Source organism: Gallus gallus, chromosome 4 (genome assembly GCF_016699485.2).
Source record: "Gallus gallus isolate bGalGal1 chromosome 4, bGalGal1.mat.broiler.GRCg7b, whole genome shotgun sequence".
In the NCBI taxonomy this organism is placed as follows: domain Eukaryota; kingdom Metazoa; phylum Chordata; class Aves; order Galliformes; family Phasianidae; genus Gallus; species Gallus gallus.
In genome coordinates this window covers 50,633,778-50,652,069 of record NC_052535.1, presented here as the reverse complement: position 1 = coordinate 50,652,069, position 18,292 = coordinate 50,633,778, and the positions used below count along the sequence as shown (strand labels likewise).

Below are 18,292 nucleotides of genomic sequence, written 5' to 3'. Positions count from 1 at the left end.
ACATCAGCAATGGAGGAAAAAGCAGGTGTGTAAGTTCAGTCCACATGCTTGCTCAGAGCCACCTGGGAGTGGTATAGAGATGACTTCCATCCTGTTTCCTTTGCATCATCCTTTCCAGGAATGGGAAGTTCACACTTGAATAGATGCTAGATCCCCTTAAAGTTGTGTCGGTGGCATACTAATGTGCATCATGTCACAGGGCAATTCTCCTGGCTGTCCTCCCTGCAGGGATGAGGAGGAGAGATTTATAAGCAGAATGGAAAAGAGCAGAGAGCAAAGGACTGCAGGGACAGGCATGAAAACTGGGGTTGGATGTGGCACTTATTGTGCCTTCATCCTGGTGAATAAAGCTGTCTTTTCTAGCTTCTCAAGTTGGCACTTCAAAAAAGAGAAGGAAAAAGGCTGTTCCCACTGGAGAGTCTCTTCACATAGGAGGACTGCCTGCTCTCAGCAGATCTCTTCCCACCTGGAATAGTCACTTGGCACAGGAAACACAGGAGAAACAAGGCCCTTGATCTCAGTATTTGCCTTTTACCAGTTAAGGAACTTGAAGCACATGGCTGTTGAAGTTGTGCTACGGGGAAGGAGAAGACAGCCTCAGGCAGTGTGACAGTAGCCAGTACTGTAGCATCAAAGTGGTGGCTAGGATGGGCTGCCACATGAGAAGCTATGACAACAGGACTCCCTGATGTCTATTTTACCCTGGGACATGTCTTTAAAAACTTTGATAAATGACAGAAAGGACCAGTATTGGTGGTATTGGGAAATGGGAAGAGAAGAGAACTCTGAAAAAGTACACAAAATCAGCTTCTTTTGAGCAGAGAAAACCAAAGCCAAGGCAGAGTAATGCCATACAGTCCTGCTGGTGAGTTAGCACATAGAAGAAGCAACCAGCCCTGAAGAAGAGATTTATGCAAGCCCATGACCTGAGCATAGGGCTTCTGGCACAGTCTGAATCCTGTAGGTAAAGACTGTAATTTATGATGCCATGAATAGTGTAGGGTTGGTATTCCTTTTATTTACTTTGTTTACTTGGGTGTTATTTTGGTGGTGGCGGTGGCTTGTTTTTTGTTGTTGATGATGATGATTAGTTAGTTTGGGATTTTTTTGTTTGTTTGTTACTGTTTGGGGGTTTTAATGTTTGGTTTTTGTTTGATTGTTTTGAAAGCTTACTGTAAGCTTGTTTAAAGTCCAGGCAGTGGTGTGTGAAGCTGTATTTGGATGTGGCTTGGCAGGATACCGAGTGCTTCTGAGGCAAATGAGAGTTTTAATGCCGACCCAGGCACTGCTTAGCTTCTCTAGCCCACTGTTTCAGAGGATGCTGCTATGCCACATACAGAGCAAACTGGTACAGTAGCATAGGGTATTGAAGCATCTCTGGTGAGATTTATGCTTACTACTCCCAAAAGCTGAGTGCATCTCTGAGCCCTCTCCATGTGCTCCAGTGTGCTAAGTCACTCTCCCTTGTCCTACATGTCCTTTCTTGGGATTTTGTGCTAATCCACTTGTGTCTGTGCTAGAGGTGGTAAGGAGAGCCTGTGCATTACCCCAGCACAGTTGCAGGCAAAGTAAATTTTGGCAGGGATAATAAAGAGTAGGTGGCAACACTAAGATTTTGAACCCAATCCTGTAAGATTTGCAGGGGAACATTGTCATGAACTAAAACACAAGCAAGACAGACTTGAGTCATGACGGATGGGAAAACACTGTTAAGTTTTGTGGATGTTTCTATTATTTATTACAGCAGAAACTAATAATATTCATAGAATTTCCTCAACTTGAAATCTAGTTAATTTTAGAGAATACATCAATGTTTGTTTTCAGCTCTACACCTGCAAGGTCCCCATGCCAGTTGGTGTAGCTATAAAATCACATTTTCCTAATTTAAAGATAATGCCTTTTGCTACCATGCTACCAAGCTACCATGAGTCTCCCCACCACCACCACCATCACTAAGGAAAACTGCTAAACCACTGTCAACTCTTCAGATAAGCGTGAGGTAGGGGGCGCAACACAAATACATTTTTATTTAACTTTTCTCAGTTCCTTAAGCATGTTTTACAAGTAATGCTTGGCAGTTTTTAAATTTATAGTGCTGTGATGCAGTCCACAAGAGCTATTACCATCAAACAAAAAATATTCAGTCCTGACAGGCATTTGAGAATTCTTAGTATTGTTATATGCATCTCCCAGGAAGTTTTTGAGCTTGATTTCTTCTTGATAAGTAGTCCTAACTTCAGTTCTTGCAGAACATCAATTTAAAATGAAAACATACAATTTTGCACTCATTTTCCCCTCTCCCATCTCTGATGATTAATCCTATTGTAGTTCAAAGTATACCAGGAAAGTATGAGTGAAGGTGAATGGCACAAAAAACACAGAAGGAAGAGTGTGATTTATTGGATGCACTGACGTTTTTGTAGTGTTTGGTGTAACATTCTGTTCTCAAAGGATACGGTTAACTCTGTACACACACACACACACACACACACACAAAATATATTTGTGTCTCAGGGGAAACTTCTCTCTCAAGTAATTTTTTAAAAATATGCATATCAGCAAACAACAGGTTAGCTGTCCATCAAGGAAAACATCCATACTTTTATCTTCAGAAATGACTTCCCTCTGGTCAGTGAATCACTTTGCAGAAAAAGTGAATCTCAGCTTCACTGCCTGCTTAGGGCACAAAGTACCAAATTAAAAAAAAAAAAAAAACAACAACAAAAAGCAGAAAACAAATATGTTCATCCTTGACAAAGGAAGGCTGTAAATTAAAACAGAGCTTCTTGGCAGATCTAGGGCCCCACCTTTTCAGAAGCTAAAACACTGGTTTGTTCTCCCAGCTGAGATTTTTCAAAGCTTTACTCGTGTGCAATTTCAGGATTCTTCAAGCAGGTCCTGTTAGATATGTGCAGACAGCTAAAGACCTTTCTCAGAGCCCCTCTGAGAATGCTAATTTTATAGGTTACCCATTCCCACTAGCTTCAAAGTATGTTTTTAAGCCTTCAAGAAGAGCGGCTGGCTCTTCTGTGCAAACCAAGTACAAACCTCTGCTGCCTTTACAAAAGTGATAATTTATCCCCTGTTAAAGGCACGTTGTCCAGTAAATGTTTTTTGTGGGGTTTTTTTGTGCCTGAGTTCTTTCATTTTTCTCTTAGAGTACTGGTAGCAGTGAAAGTGCATTCATCCAGGGGAAGGAAACATCAGGCAATTTAACCAGTAAAAAAACCCCTGAGTGCAGTGGATATAGCCCCACACAGCTCTTGAGATGGATTTCATAGCTCCCATTATATCAGTATGAGGATGAGAGGCCAGAAAATAGTCCTGACTGCTGCTGTCCCGTGGTGTCATTAGCTAACCAACGCTGTCCCCCCGTGGTGCTGCTGGCGAGAGGTGGCCTATAGGAATGCTCAGCCTGGGCAGGGCCTGCTCTGCCACCAGCACACATCAGCTCCCTCAGCTGCCTTCTGTCCAGGGTGAGGGTGCTTCTTCCCCATTTACACCAATGTGAAGCTGTTATAGTTGTGGTCCTCTTACAGAGGAACATCCTGGCTTTGTTAGGAATTGCTGGCATGGCTGCTGTTAAGCTTCTGCTCCTCAAACCTGAGCCCGCGCTTCGCCTGGGGCATGGCGGCAAGTAGGCCCTCAGGTTTAAGTCAGTGTGCACAGATGGCTGGCAGCCAGGGCACTCACTGCATCTCCTCAGGGAATCCACCTCTCTGGGGGGTGACCTCCTTCCAGCCCTACCCAAAGGGATAGGGACCAAAGCTAGCAACCTGCCTACTTTCCACATGAGTAAACAGTTTTCATGCATAGGTCAGAAAGCGCAGTGTACCTCTGACAAAGCTGAGCTGCCATTTCCTAAACTAACCTAGCTTTTGTCTTTGACTGTTTTTCTCTGAAGGAAAAAAAAATATATCAGGAATATTTATTTCCCTCTGGTGTTGAGTTTCTTGTTGAATCAGAATAGCTTGAGTTGAGATCATTGCAGTGTTTCATAAGCATTACCAATTTATAGACTTGAAAAGGGGAGTAGGGAGGGAAAATAGTGAAAAATTGAAGGTAGCTTTGGTTTTGCAACGTTGTCCATTTTAAATAGCAAATTGAGTTCAATCATCACAACAAAACTAGAAGACGACAGGCTAAGACAAGCTGTTAAATTTGTACGGGTTTCTAGCTGATAAAGCCAGCTGACAGGCTCTTTTCAAGGAGCTGTTCATGGGTTTTGACAACTTCATTCAAACTGTGCAGGAGTCTGTTGGCTTCAGTTGTCTGCCTTCTTGGAAAAATCCCAGTCTTTACTCTGTAGCTTCTGGTAATGCTGCCAGTAAAATCCATCCCACCTTTCATTGATCACTTTCCCCACGCGAGTCTCTTGCATGAGATTCTTGCTGTCTTTTCACATCATCTTCAGAGCGTATTGTCAGCTTGCCCTTCATCTCCAAGACAAGTCTACTAAAACAAAAAGTTTCTCAAAATAACTTCTGGGCACTGTATCCCTTTTCCTCACCAGATGGTTAGATTTTTGTAACTCAAAGCCGTTGAGTGAAGTGTGAGCATTTCAAGTTGGCATTGGCCTCTGTGCTGAGAGACCTGCCTGGGCTGTCCTGCTCATCTCACTGGGAGACATATTCAAAGCAGTGCCAGGGGTTGCAGGGGTAACTGGTGATAATGCACGCTGTCAGTTGCCTCTGACTTTTGAAAAGGTTCACGTCAGCACCTCCAGCATGTAAGTGGACTTGAGGGTGTCTTCAGATGGGCAGCACAGCCACCTGCTGAACTGGGAATTGCTTTTGGAAATTGGGACCTGAACGTGTAATGCAGCTTTCTTTGCCCAGCCACAGCCTCTCCCAGCAGGATGAAGGAAAACAGACCACATCTGCAGGAGCTCTGATAGTTCCACAGCAGCTGTTCCTCCTTAGATAGTATTGCCAGTGCCATACTGACATACCGAGTGTGGAGGCTTGGCAAAATAAGCAAGCACAGTGTGACTAACCAACCGTACTAGTGCTGAGAGCTTGGCAGGGACCACGAAGGCTGCTGTTGAGTAGCCAGATACGGCTGTGTTTCCAGTGGCCCGTGTAGATTACCATCTGCTTTGGGGTACATAGAGTGTCTCGCTTAGGTATGATTTGGATGCCCAAACTTAGGTTTTACTGTTGCCAAAGACCTAATTGGCAGAGGTGGGTGGATGGATAGAATTCAGTGCCTGAATTGACAGAGTAGTGGGAATACACCATCATGTATCTTTTTTAAGGATCCAAGGCTAGCAATACAGGGACAGTGGGGCAAGAAGGGGGAATCTTGCCTCCCAGGTAAGCCAGCATTGACTTGGACAGAGCAAAGATTTGCAGCTCCCTTAGCAAGCAGAACAAAGAGAATACCAGATGCAGTGCCCCAGTATGAAATGTACTGCCCTTATTATTTTTGAGCCAGACCTGTGTCTTGCCCTCACTTAGAGATGGCTATGCCCCAACACAAACCCCTTAAGGTAAGGTGGGAAAGCTTGAATCCCCATCTTCTGTCTTCTTTGGCTGCTGCTGCAAATTGTCTGTGTGCCTTCTGGCACATGAGCAACACACATCTCTTTTCAACCAAAGAGTAGTAGAGAGCAGGATGACTGATAATACTGTTTTTACCATGTGTTTTTCTCACTTTGCAAACCAGGACCCCCCTCTGCTCCTCGGAGTGCCATCTCAAATGTTAACGAGACTAGTGTCTTTCTGGAATGGATTCCCCCTGCTGATACTGGTGGAAGGAAAGATGTGTCTTATTATATTGCATGCAAGAAGTGCAACTCACACTCAGGTCTGTGCGAGGCATGTGGCAGTCATGTCAGGTACCTCCCCCAGCAAACCGGCCTGAAAAACACCTCTGTCATGATGGTGGATCTGCTTGCTCATACAAACTATACCTTTGAAATTGAGGCAGTGAATGGAGTGTCCGACCAGAACCCTGGAGCCCGGCAGTTTGTGTCTGTAAATGTAACCACAAACCAGGCAGGTAAGTGGATCTTCAACCTGGGAAAATGTCTGGGGTGGGAGCCTGAGCCAGTCAGACCCATTGAGGGCCTTCCTCTGAAATGGGTGGAAATCCCCCACATGTAGGGCTAGACTGTTGACCTTTTGAATATGTTGGGTGGTGGGGTGGTTGTGTCTCTGCAGTCTTCAACGTGTTTCCTTCCAGCAGGACACACTTAGCATCTGTGGCTTTTTCTTTTTTCTGTTGCACTAAATAAGCTACTTGGAGTTCTCACCACTTCTTTGCAGTTCTGTGTATCTGCTCGCTAAAATAGAGGGAATATAATTGCCTTTCCTGTTGGGAAAGGGCAGTCCCTAAAATTCATTTTGATTCCACATGTCAGTGGTCTAAAACATCCGAACTTTACAGTTACCCTAAGAAAATAGTCTTGAGCAACTTCAGGAAAATCAGTTCATCTTCTGCACTGTGACATACAGTGCAGTGTCACTGCATCTCCAACAAGGTAGGACTGAGATGTCATTGCATACTGTGTCATTGGCTTTGTACTGTGCAGACAGATCTCGTGTATTGGTTTGTTCCTTTGTCTGGAGCTCAGATTTGCCAGCTGTCCCTTTGGAAGCCTAGAGAGAGAAAAAACAACTGTTGGGTTCAGGGCAAGCTGCTTTGGTCCTTCAGAGCCCTGTGTCTTGAGCACAGGCAGGTACAGAGTTGGCATTGTCACTTGTCATTTGGAGGTGTGATGGGAGAGAAAAACACGATTACTCTTTCTGTGCACATCAACTCACCGGGCACATCACGCAACTTCTTTAAGACCCAGAGAACCTGCCCAACACACACACGTTTCCATTCTCTTCTAGTCCCCTGTATGCTCTGTTTTAAGTTCTTTCCTACTGCCTCCTTAGCTTGCTTCCTGCCACTTAATTTAAGGCCCCCAGTGGCACTTGTCTGCTGTGGACCCCATCCAGAAACAGGAATTAGTGGAATTTGAGACCTTGCAGACTGTGCTGCCTGATCAGAGGAGCCAATGCTTGCCTTCTCCTTACAAAGATTTAGCCAGGAAGCGTGGTGCGATATGCAAAGTAACAGCTAGATGGAGATTGGCAGATCCTCACTGTGAAGCAGAAACAAGTTAGCTGGAGCAGGACTGCATTTCATTCCTGCTGCCCAGGTGTACATGTGTGGGCTTGGCTGCCAGCAGTGAGAATGTGATTGTATTGGACTTCATCAGATACCTGCCCAGATAATTAGACTGAATTGTCAAAGTGTTGGACAAATTGTTCAGATATATTTCAAGGAGAGCAAATAAAGGCATGCTGGGGTTACTGCTCGCTGCTAATGGATGTAGCAAGGAATCTTCCAGAGGAGCATCAGTGGATGGCAGTATGACACCTGTTGGAGGCACCTGTTTAGTGCAGATCAGTGGGTGTTTTGGTCCTAATGCTGTTTACTGTTGTCCTCCTACTGGGAAGGTTGCTGCCAGTAACTACTGCTGGAAAAAAATGTATTTTCCTGTTAGTAGGCTTGTATTAGCATTTCATTGCTGGCATTACTTTTTCCCTGATATGTAGAATTAAATCCACATGACCCTCTGTAAATGTAGCTTTGTGAGAGAAGATGATACATTGCTGATCACTTCTGTCTGTGAGGAAATGGCTCTGTTCTGTGAGTTATGTGCCAAATTCCTGATAGTTGCAGCTGGATTTATCTGCATAGCTGGCTTCTTGTGACTCAAGCCAAGAACACCTCCCTTACACAGTTATTGCCCGCAGCTTTGTACTGGGAGCTCCATTGTAGGAGACTGTAGACCTGTTGGTTTCATGTGACAAATACAACTCCTGTTAAAGACAGTGGTTAAGTTTACCCTCTGGTTCAGTCTCTGTGTTACCCTGGCAGAGGTGCAATGCAGCCAGGGGAAATACAGGCAAGAGTAGTACTAATGGATCAAACCACAAGAGTTTAATGCACTGCGTAACATTCATATGACGTCTGTATGCTGTCGTGTTTGAATCAATAGGAGGTGTTTGCAAAGTCCACTCATCATGCAGAGGGATTGTGCAGGGGATTTTGTTGTTGCTGGAGCTGGTCCCACCCAGTTCACTGAAAAAAGAAGCCAGGCCTGTTTGCTTGAGCTGTACAGTTCATGCATCAAATGTGTTTCTCAGTAATGTTCCTTGCCCTCTGCTCTCTGGGCACTCCCTGGGATGACAGTCATTTTGTCCATGCAGGAAACAAAGCGGCTATAGACAAGGACTGGACAAATCGTATATAAGCATGGAATGTGGCTATCTGTTTTATTAAGATTCTTCTAAACAATGTCCTTTGAGGTTAATAATGGAGGCGTGCAGGCAGAGCGGTCTATGGTTGACCATACCCAGAGATGCTAGATATCTCTGAAAGAGCCACACCTTCAGCTGTTCTCTCAAATCAAAGCAGGCAAAGCACATGGGGCTTCAGCAGGGTCTCAGCAGCCTCATCTCCCTGGAAAACCAGCACCAAGAGATGCTGCTCGGGGGGCACATCCTTTTTCTCACACAGATTTTCTGCCTGTGTGATTGCATTTCTGTGAAGGCTGGTATAATTAAGTAGAGTGTCACTGAAGTCCTAGTAGCATTACAAGGCCAACTGCAGCAATAGGAGAACAAGAACTGCGTGCTGTGGAAAATGGAAAAATTCATGCCATGGGTTAGATCTAGCTGTTAGAGGCCCGCTGGCTGGTAGTCACTAACCCAGTACTGCAGGGGAATGCCAGGATTTATTTTGCTGTTTTGGCTTTGTCTGTCCCCACCAAGAAAAAAAAAAAAAAAACATGCTAATTTCAGGACTGCAGAGAATGTGCAAGCAGCAGGATGTTGGCTGTGCCATGTCTTCTATACATGGGAGATTTTGGCAGTAGAAATTATGTCTGGTTTGGGTTCTTGAAGGGGTTGCTTCCTGAGGAAAATGTGTTCCTCTCCAAACTAATTTGTTCCCCTTCCTTCTCTCTCCAGTTTGAAATAATGATAAAAAGAACTGGCACTGGCAAATTAGTCTGGCATTCTCAGCCTGATGTAATTTTCCCCTGAACTTTTGAAATCAAGTTTGGAAGTACAGCAAGAGAGAAATAATCTTTATGCACAAATGAGGCAGATCAGCTAATCTCAGCTGGTGACCCCAGCACACTTCCCCAGGGATGTGATGATACCTGGGATGGGACCAATCTATATTGGACACGGTGTCCTCGGACTGGGTATTGATTCCTCTGTCACAACCTGCTCTTCCTTGGTGATCCCCAAGCCTCTGTTCTTTCTCTGTGATTTTGCAGGTGTTTTCTGCTAGATACTGTCATGGATCTGGAATGGCTGAACAATGCAGCCAGCCAGGGAAGGTAGAAAGTGCACTGACCTCCACCGTGACACCTCAAAGCTGCAGGAGGCAAAAAGAGGACCTTACTCTTTATGTCTCCCCCCTCTCTTCTCACACTTCCTAAATATCTGGCACAGCTCCCTCTCAGGTCTAAGTACTCTGTCTCTGCCCACTGTGCAGTTAGACCATCTATTTCTGGTAGTGCAAGCAGAAGGCAGTTCTTGGATTCAAGGGTCAAGAAACCTTGTGTAGAGTGGCCAAAGCATGGTTGTCCCCATTGGGACAGCTGTAAAATAAGCACACATGGGAGTTCTCAGCACAGATGGCAGGGAGCCGTCTGTAATGTGGTCTGAATGCATTAGAAAGTGTGCCTCATGCACATGGGCTGGAGCCCAGTGAATAATTCATAACTGGTAACAACAGGATTAAGTTAGCCATCCTTTTCATGTTAGTGGTTTTACTCAAATTCTTACCTTTTTGAAACTGCCACCTGATGACCATTCCTACACTATTTCCAGAGAGCAGTCTGCCAGTGCTGCTAATACCGAAGTTGGCTTTTCATATGACAGTGTGTGATGTTTTTTCTTAGAGATTTCACCAAGCTGGGTGATTAAGTAATGCTATCATTCTAGACAAAGATGTGCATCTCCCCTGAGGTCTTTCATCTTATCTGCCCCATGCACAGAAGGCACCTACCATGAATTCTCGCTTAGGGGTGTGTATCTTGTAATGGGCCTGTAGGGAGCAAGTGGTTGTGATTCATGGTTGCCTGTTTGCCCATTGTATCATCATCCACACGCACAGTGGGAAGGCACAGCATTAAAAACCCTTCTGGGCTTAAAACCTACAAAAGTAATTCAGTTGTAGCCAGCCTAAACAGCTGAGCAGTTTTCTTTGCCTTTCATTTCCAGCATTGTCCATGCTGGACATGGGCTACAGGTGGGGGGGCCTAGGAGCGGGGCAGTTCTTTTGCTGATTCCTCACATGCCATGGACTCTCTTTACATTTGAAGACCTTCTTATCTGTGTGTGTGTTTTCAGATAAGCTCCTTGCCTGTTTTCTACTTGAAAAGCTGGAAATCAGCATTCAGTCCAACTCTGTGACCTGTATGGTATTTTCACGCCTTTTGGGGAAAAGGGGGAAGAAAGGTCTGGATGTGCTTGCTAGGAGAGGAGCAGTTAGTGTGTCTAATGCTTCAAGAAGCCTGCATGCCTGAGGCCAAAACAGAGATACAAGTTGTGTCCTGTGGTGCAGCAGTGATCTTTAAGCAAAGATGCTGGAGGACAGGACCTGGCAACCCATGCTGCTGCCTGGGAAGTAGGGCCAGGTTCTTCCTTGACCAAAAGAATATGCTAAATGCTTGGAGCAGCTAGAAAGCTGTCAGGAGCAGAGAGGTGTGCTGAGAGCCATGACCCTCACTCTGTCTATGCAGACTGTGACACCACAGTTGCAAGGAGCAAAAGAGAAGAGATTTTCCTTAGCACTCAGGATGTACCAGCCTTTGAAAAGCAGCCAGGCGCAGTTTGGAAAAGGAAACCTGCAGTGTAGGGCTTGTTACAATCTTAGGTCAACAACTGTGTGCTCTTGAAACAGATAGACTGCAGCTCCGCACAGCCTGGGAAGAACATACCAGAAAATGAGGCAAGAAGATGGCAGTACTCAGTGCACCGAGAAGCTGTGAGATTGCCTTTGGGAAAGGTCCAGTTCGAAACCTGTAAGGTTCAGGATCTCATTGTGACAAATCACAAGTCTCACCAGCTTGTTTGGTTTGTCCTGCAGAGGGGAGCAGCTTGCTTATTTTCTTTAGGAAAAACATAACATTTCCAAGAGGATTTTCCAGTAAGTGCAGCATATTGCATGTGACTGTCTCACACAGGAAGCAAGACTCATTTTGCAGCTCTGCTTTGTAACCAGAACTGCAAGCCTAGGGCCTGCAAAAGCTTAAACACATGGTTATTTCTGTGAAAGTCCATTTCCACAGCCAGGCTGCTGAGCAGAACTTGGCTGTAAATGTCAGCTGTAACAGTACTCGATCCATTGAGCTGCATCATCTTCTGGACAGTGGACACCATAGAAAAGGTGTGAGCACGAGGCTCACTAAGGTTTCCGTAGTGTGCTCCCAAGCCTCCTGGGAGAACCTCTTTGTACTTTATAGCCCTTAATGGATTTTTCTTCCATGAATTTGTCTAATCATTTTATGAACTCCCAGAAAATTTTAGCAGCTGCAGGCAATTCAATATGAATTTGGTATCTCTGATAGTTTAAGCTATGCTTTAAATTCATGTTGGTCAGAGAGGAGCTATTAGCGGCATAAATAGAGGGTTTAAGACTTGCAATTACACATCTATTTGGAAAGTGCTGTCATTTGGAGATGCTGCACTAGCTTCCAGTGTATTAACACAGGTATTAAGAACTCACCATTTAACTTAAATTACGTACTCCTGAAAGCAGAGCGTTGCCTTACAAACCACTATGGACTGAGACAGGGGTATTTTAATAAATAGAAGTATACTGGTACTGCCTTGGAGACCACCTCTGCCTCGTTGTGAGGGCTTCTGTGTTGGAAAACAGCTGTTCAGGCTTTATTCTCTCAGGGGAAGGATCTTCCATCCTTTCATACAGCAGTTAAGTCCACAGAGAAGTTTTGAGTGGTTCTCAGCCCAGGCCTTGCTGCATCTCTCGAAATTGCTGGGGTTTTTCCCACTGATTGCAGAGGGAAAAAATGCCCACTATGGCATCAAAGTCTGGGTGTTCTTGAGAAGTCCACCTTTAACTTTTATGCTGTCTGACTTTTTATCTCCAGCTGAATCTCAAGCCCACTGGAGAGCTTTGCTGTTTTGCTCTGTATCAAGCTTACAGCGAGTGTTCAAGCAAGGAGAATAATTTCATTTTTGGAATCCTATCCTCTATGCTATCCATCGAGTATTTTATGCAGGTAGAAACCTAAGTAGTGTAACAAGGTACGTGCACATAACACCAGCAGAGACAGTCAGTGACAGTTCTGTCACAACCAGGCTGTCCTTCATTGAATTTACTTTATTTTTGAAGTGTGGTTGCATGTAGTTAATAGAATTGTAGGTAGTTAGAGCAAAGTAAAGCCTGAAAACCAGTGATGCACAAAAGGCTTGTGGGTTGGTTTTTGTGTTTTTTTTGTTTTTGTTTTTTAGTAGCTGCATTCATTCTGAATGTAAAATCTTTTTCAGTCACTATCCTATTCCAGAGTTGCAAGTTCACCCCAGCCCAGATGGCTGGGTGTCTGCTACCAAATGAATTATGGATCAATTGAATATTTTATAGTTTTATGTGTAACTCCCCAGGTGGTAATTGCCACTTTCTCATAGTTTGGTATAAGCATTTTTATTATACATAGAATATCAGAAATACATACTTGAACATTGAAGGAATTAACTGAAATTAAAAACAAAAACAAAAACAAAACCCAAGCCCTAATTCTGAGTAATTTCCAAGGTCGTTTTTATTCCTAAAGTATATCAACCCTGTTGATAGATTAGGACATTAAAAGAGGAAATAAAAACATTTTCCTGCATCTGCAGACAGACGTTTCAATTTTGACATTGAATCATGTATAGCTGAAAATAAAAATGGCAATAGTTGTCCACCCTCTCCCTGAAAGAAGGGCAGAAATGCACTGAAGTTCTCAATCCCCAGAATTGACACTGCTGATGAACTTCAGCCACTATCACTTACTGGATGTTGTGTGATGTTTGTCATTCATCTCACTGCATGTCTATATAGGAAAGCAGTTAGGGTTTCCTTCAAAGCATGCCACTTGTGAGACAGTCACACGAGCTACGAAAAACAAATGCCTGGTTACATATGAGGAAATTTCATCTGTGGGACGCGCCCAAGTAGTGCCACACAGCTGACTATATGGGAAGGAGAGCTGCCCAAAATCATAGAATCATAGAATGGCCTGGCTTGAAAAGGACCACAATGATCAACTAGTTTGAACCCCCCCCTGCTATGTGCAGGGTTGCCAACTGCTAAACCAGGCTGCCCAGAGCCACATACCCAATGGGAGGTTCTGCAGCCAGCAAGGCTGACACTATTTTCTACCTAACGCTCCAGAGCCATCAGCAGTGTAGCCTTAGACCTGGGCTGCCGTAGCAGAGACTGGGCATCCCCCGTCTGGATTGTTAGCAGTGTATCAGGTGCAAATACTGGGATTTTTGAAAGAGCACAGAGCAGCCTGTGCTGAAATTAGATATTCTTTTCCCACACTAAAAGCTGGGCATGAAAGCTTCACAAGGTCAGAGCCATATGAAGCTCATGTTTTTGCAGAGCACCCTTGATGTTATATTGCATGAGTGATAAAGCTGTTTTAAAATTTTATTTCCCATTTTGCTGGCACGCTTTTAAAGAATTGCCAAGTAATCTTATATTAATCTAATTCTGATCACCTTAAAACGCAGTCTTTGGGGCCAAGGAGTTCTTTGTGTTGCGCTGAGCTCAGTACTTGGCAGAGAGCAAAAGTAAAGCATCCAAAATGATTTTGCTGCCCAGATGACATCAATGTATAGATTTTTTTTTTTTTTGAATGCAGCTTCTGAATTTTACTGCTAATAAAGTCCCGTTCAGCTCTTTAGTCTCCATCTGCAAGCTGATAATTCCTTTGTGTGATACGTTAATTCTCTGATTTCAGCATTAAAAGTAATTTGGCAATTTTAACAGCCTGCATAGACGACATTTCTGAAAGTGCTCTTATGATACCAAGACTCAAAAATAGCCAAAAAAAAGACTGCAAAAATATTTTCAGAGCTGCTAAATAAATAGCAGGGGACTGGTAGGCATTTAATAGATGTCCCATTTGCTCTCTGGCTGCAGTTTCTATAACGTACCACGTAAGCTCTTTATAGTAATCTTCCTCAAAAGTTAAATATGACAGCGCAGAAGTCAGAGTAGTTGAAAGCATGTGAGTTGCAGTCATTATGCACTGAGTGAGCTGTGGCACAGGAATGCCATTCAGGCTGTAGCAACTGCACAGTGCGTTTCTTCTTTCCTGTGAAACTATAGTGCTGATAAGAATGTGAATGAATGTGAAGCTGTAAGAAAGTGCACAGCAGCATGCTATAGCCGGTCCTGCGTCCAAAGAGGGCTTCCAGTCCTGCAGCATGTCTTATCAAGGTGGGTCGCTTTAATATGCAGGTTGTAATTTATCTATGTATTTGTTCACGTGACTGGGTTTTTCCTCTTGGTTGCTCCCTCTTATTGCTGATTCATCTGGCATCTGCCCCCCCGGAGTAGGCCGGCTTATGCATCTTAGGAAGGATCTCACTGTATCCAACCTGAGCTCCAGCTCGCAATGTGAATGAATTACAGCCTCCTGCTCAGGATTTTACAGTTGAAATGCTTTTTTCTCCTGGATTGCTTCTTGTTGGAGAAGTGTGATTCAGCAAGGGCGGAAGGATTGTTCCAGATCTTCTTTTGTGGTTGTTAGTACAGTACACTTTAAAAGATAACTGCCCCTTGTTTGTTGCTGGAAAGACATCTGAAATGCTACTTCTGGCACTGACATTTCTTGTAAAGGGTTAATGTAATAGCAGAGCCTAGGCTGGTTGTGCTTTATCCTGACCTGCACTCTCTCCTCTCCTCCTTTGATGCTGCAGAGCTCTATCGGGAGAGCTGAGAGCAGTGCCAAGGTGACAGGCATCGGAACAATAAACTGTATTTCCCTGAGAGCAGCTGGGCCAAAGTTCAGATACATGCAAATACTGCAAAAAGCTCAGGGTTTGAAGGCTTTAATTAAAGCACGCTTCAGATGTACTCATTTGCTGGCATGGTGGAATGCTTTCTGCATCTTCTGATCCTGGAGGAATAGTCCTGATCAAAGCAAGTAACTAATGGGATTTCTGGTTAGATCAGTACAATAGAAATCACCAGAAGGAAAGCAGCATTATTTATTTACTTGCCTTCTTCTTCAAGATTGATAATTTTATAAATACGGGGTCTGATCAAAAGGCCCTGTCCAAACTGCTGCACGACACCCAATGCTCCAGTGGTACTGGCCCAGGCCTGCAGTGAGCAGGCACCAGGCAAGGGATTTCTGTGCTGCAATGCAGCAAGCCAGGCCAATGTGCTTCTCTGTAAGAGGCACAGAGCACACTGGCCCCATCGAGTAAGTGCTTCAGCTTGAACAAGCCTTTAAGAGAGAGCTGCCTCATGACAATGGATGGGTAGAAAAACACAAAATGTTAAGCATCTGGCAAAATCTACCCTGTGTATTTACGGTCTGAGGGCAGGTCAAGTGGTTGGAAAGGCCCTCTGCTCGGGAGCCCAGCTCAGATGTGGCCATATTTCCAAAAGCAAACCTGCAAGCCCATTGAGTTTGGAGGCATCCCAGGGATGGCAGCCACGGGGTGGACAAGTGTGTCATAGGGCAGAAGTGGTGTCAGCCATCCTGGAGGGCAGCCAGTGGCTCTGCGCAACTCTGCTGCCTGCTCTGCCTTAACATCCAAAGGCAGACAGCTCCAGTGTGAGCCACAAGGACTACGCACAAAGCAGGTTGTGTTTTAATTTCTGCACAGTGCTGAGCACTGCAGGGTGTTTGGCAGAGAGAGCCAAAGGTGCCTCAGAAGCAACCTGGCAGAATTAGGTGGAAAATGCCTGCACCTGCTCGCTGCCTTCCAGAGGGCATGCATAGAAATTGCCCACCATGCTTCTGCATGCTGCTGTATAAAACTTGTTTTGTTTGTGCTTTCTTTGTTTGTTTGTTTCTGCTAGGTTTGTTTGACATGCAGTTACCTAAGTCCTTGTGACAGTACCCTTGAAAAAAAAAAGTCATTGGAATTATGTCTCCTTTTGAACTGGCATTAGTGGCTGAGGTAAGGTGGGCTACTTTGCTTTGTGCCCTAAATGAGATGAAAGGAAACAGGGTTGAATCAGACAATAGCAATAACAGTGTGTTTCCCTTCTCTCCTTCACTTTGAAAGGGCTTACAGGACCCTGTGTGCAGCTCAGGGTCTCCAGAGCTTCTTCCCAACTTTTCTGCATTCTGCCTCAAACTGAGGAGAGAAACCATTGCTCAGCCAAGTAGATTATTAATTGCAATATTCCCTGAGTTGACTCTCATACAGTTCTGCATTAGTGTGGCTTGTTACTGAGTACAGGCCTCTGTGACTGTTGTCCTGTCACCCCCAGGGCTCTGCCCTCCTTGCAGTGGGTTCCTGCCTTGAATCATTAAAACACACAGCCCCACGGTTCTGCCTCGTTCCAGCAAGGGGTAGCACTAAGCATGAAATCACTCACTGACCTTGGCAGAGACTTACAGTGTGAGCCTCTAAATGCCTGGCCATGCAAGGGCAGTTTCCACAGAGAGATGCTCTCACCCAGTTCAGTAAGCTGGAAGGCCATTGCTGCAGAAATTACCAGGTTATTTAATTTATTGTATATCTCTTGGTACCAGGTATGACTCAGTCACCGCAAGGAGGTATAGAGGAGTTGGAGGATGACTGGGCAGGATGCACATGAGGGCACAGACCCGTCTTCACCTCTTCCAAAATTACACACAACAACTAGCAGAGCTGGATGTGCGTGAAGGACAAAATGCCTTGTGCTCTCTGTGGAGGTGATGCACTAAACTCTCTGCTATGTGTTGGCTGAGGCTTCAAGGGGAACTCCTGCCAGTCAGATAGCTTTGCAGGCCCCAGGTGCTATGTGCAACCTCTTCAGAGCACCTCTACAAAACAAGAAAAGCTCTGAGAAATAGTCAAGCAGTTGATAAGTATTTCTTGTGCTCAAATAATGATCGTGCATCTATACTGGCCTCGCACTGTTCCTGTAGCCTCTGATAGTAGTGATCGACTGATGACTGCTATTTTAAATTCTGCTTGTGCAGTTTCTACTTCTTTATTTGGGACAAAATATGGAAGGAAAATACATGGTCATTATGTAAATGAGTGCAGTAAATAAATTCCAGTTGGCTCAGCTTTCTTGTATCCAGACCCGATCCACACAGCACATGCCATTTCTAGCAAAGGCCAGGGGAGGTTTAACACAGCAGGTCTGGCCCAGTGACAGAGTTTGTAGTGGCAGATTCAGATACATTTTTGGGGGATGTCTGTTTGTGCCATGTGCTCATTATATGTGGGAAGGGATGTATCTTGTCAGCACATTGCTCTTGTGGTTTTCATTGCCTGCCACTTGTGCATCACCTCCCATCAGGGAGGCTCTTCGGGCATCATTTTTGCTGATGGAGAAACAGAGGCACAAGGTGTGGTGTGAACAGAGGGCACGCGCGGGCTGGAAGCCTGCTGGAACCCTGAGCTGCACTGAAGGTGCTTCCTAGCCAGTTTGCCAGACTGACTTCAAGAGCAGATAAGAGATGCCAGTCACGGTTGACTGGAGGTGAGCCGAGGAGCAGCTCAACTGAAAATGGGCTCAGTGGTGTTTGTTTGTTTGTTTTCTGAATTGCTTTCTAGATGATATGGTTTCAAGATTGCTGCAGCATTTAAAGTGAAAACCTCGCGCTGTTGTAGTTGCAGCAAGAAGCTGGTTCCCTGGAGTGACACGAAGGGGGCTGATTCCCAGCTGGCCACCGCCGCTGCTTTACCTGGGCCAAGTTTCTTCTCCCCGCAGCACCACGCGGAGAAGGCTTCAAACATGGTTGGAGCTTGGTCTGCCTTTCCAAAAGGTTATGCAAAGTACCTGTTTTTTTCACCTGGAGTGTTTAGTGAGCTAATAGTGCTGAAGAGCTTGGGGGGAAGAGTGTGGCATGGGGTGCATTTGCTCCCAAATGTTTTCTGCAATAGGGACGGTTCCCTTTTTCCTTCATGTAGACTGCCAACCAGGAAAGACAATCTTTGATCCAAGTCCAGCTGCCCTTCCTGGCTGAGTGCAGGGTATTGACTGGAATACGTTTGGATGGTGAACTGTGCTTTGTCTGCTAAAAACAGAGGCATTAATAATACGTCTGTTCATTGCAAGTGCTTGCAAATTCCTGTACCGTTGC

General features: G+C 44.9%; 1 protein-coding gene across 10 annotated transcripts in view; it reads left to right on the top strand.

Moving 5' to 3' along the window:
• The window catches only part of EPHA5 (EPH receptor A5), a 201,431-nt gene that overhangs the window by 107,169 nt on the left and 75,970 nt on the right, over positions 1-18,292 (top strand). For 4 of the 10 annotated variants that reach the window (XM_015276147.4, NM_205105.3, XM_015276146.4 and 1 more), the window contains exon 5: positions 5,668-6,003. The exons of the other annotated variants lie outside the window; for them this stretch is intronic. In XM_015276147.4, coding sequence (XP_015131633.2) covers positions 5,668-6,003 — 336 coding nt within the window. The remainder of the gene's footprint in view (positions 1-5,667; positions 6,004-18,292) is intronic. 10 annotated transcript variants of the gene reach the window in all.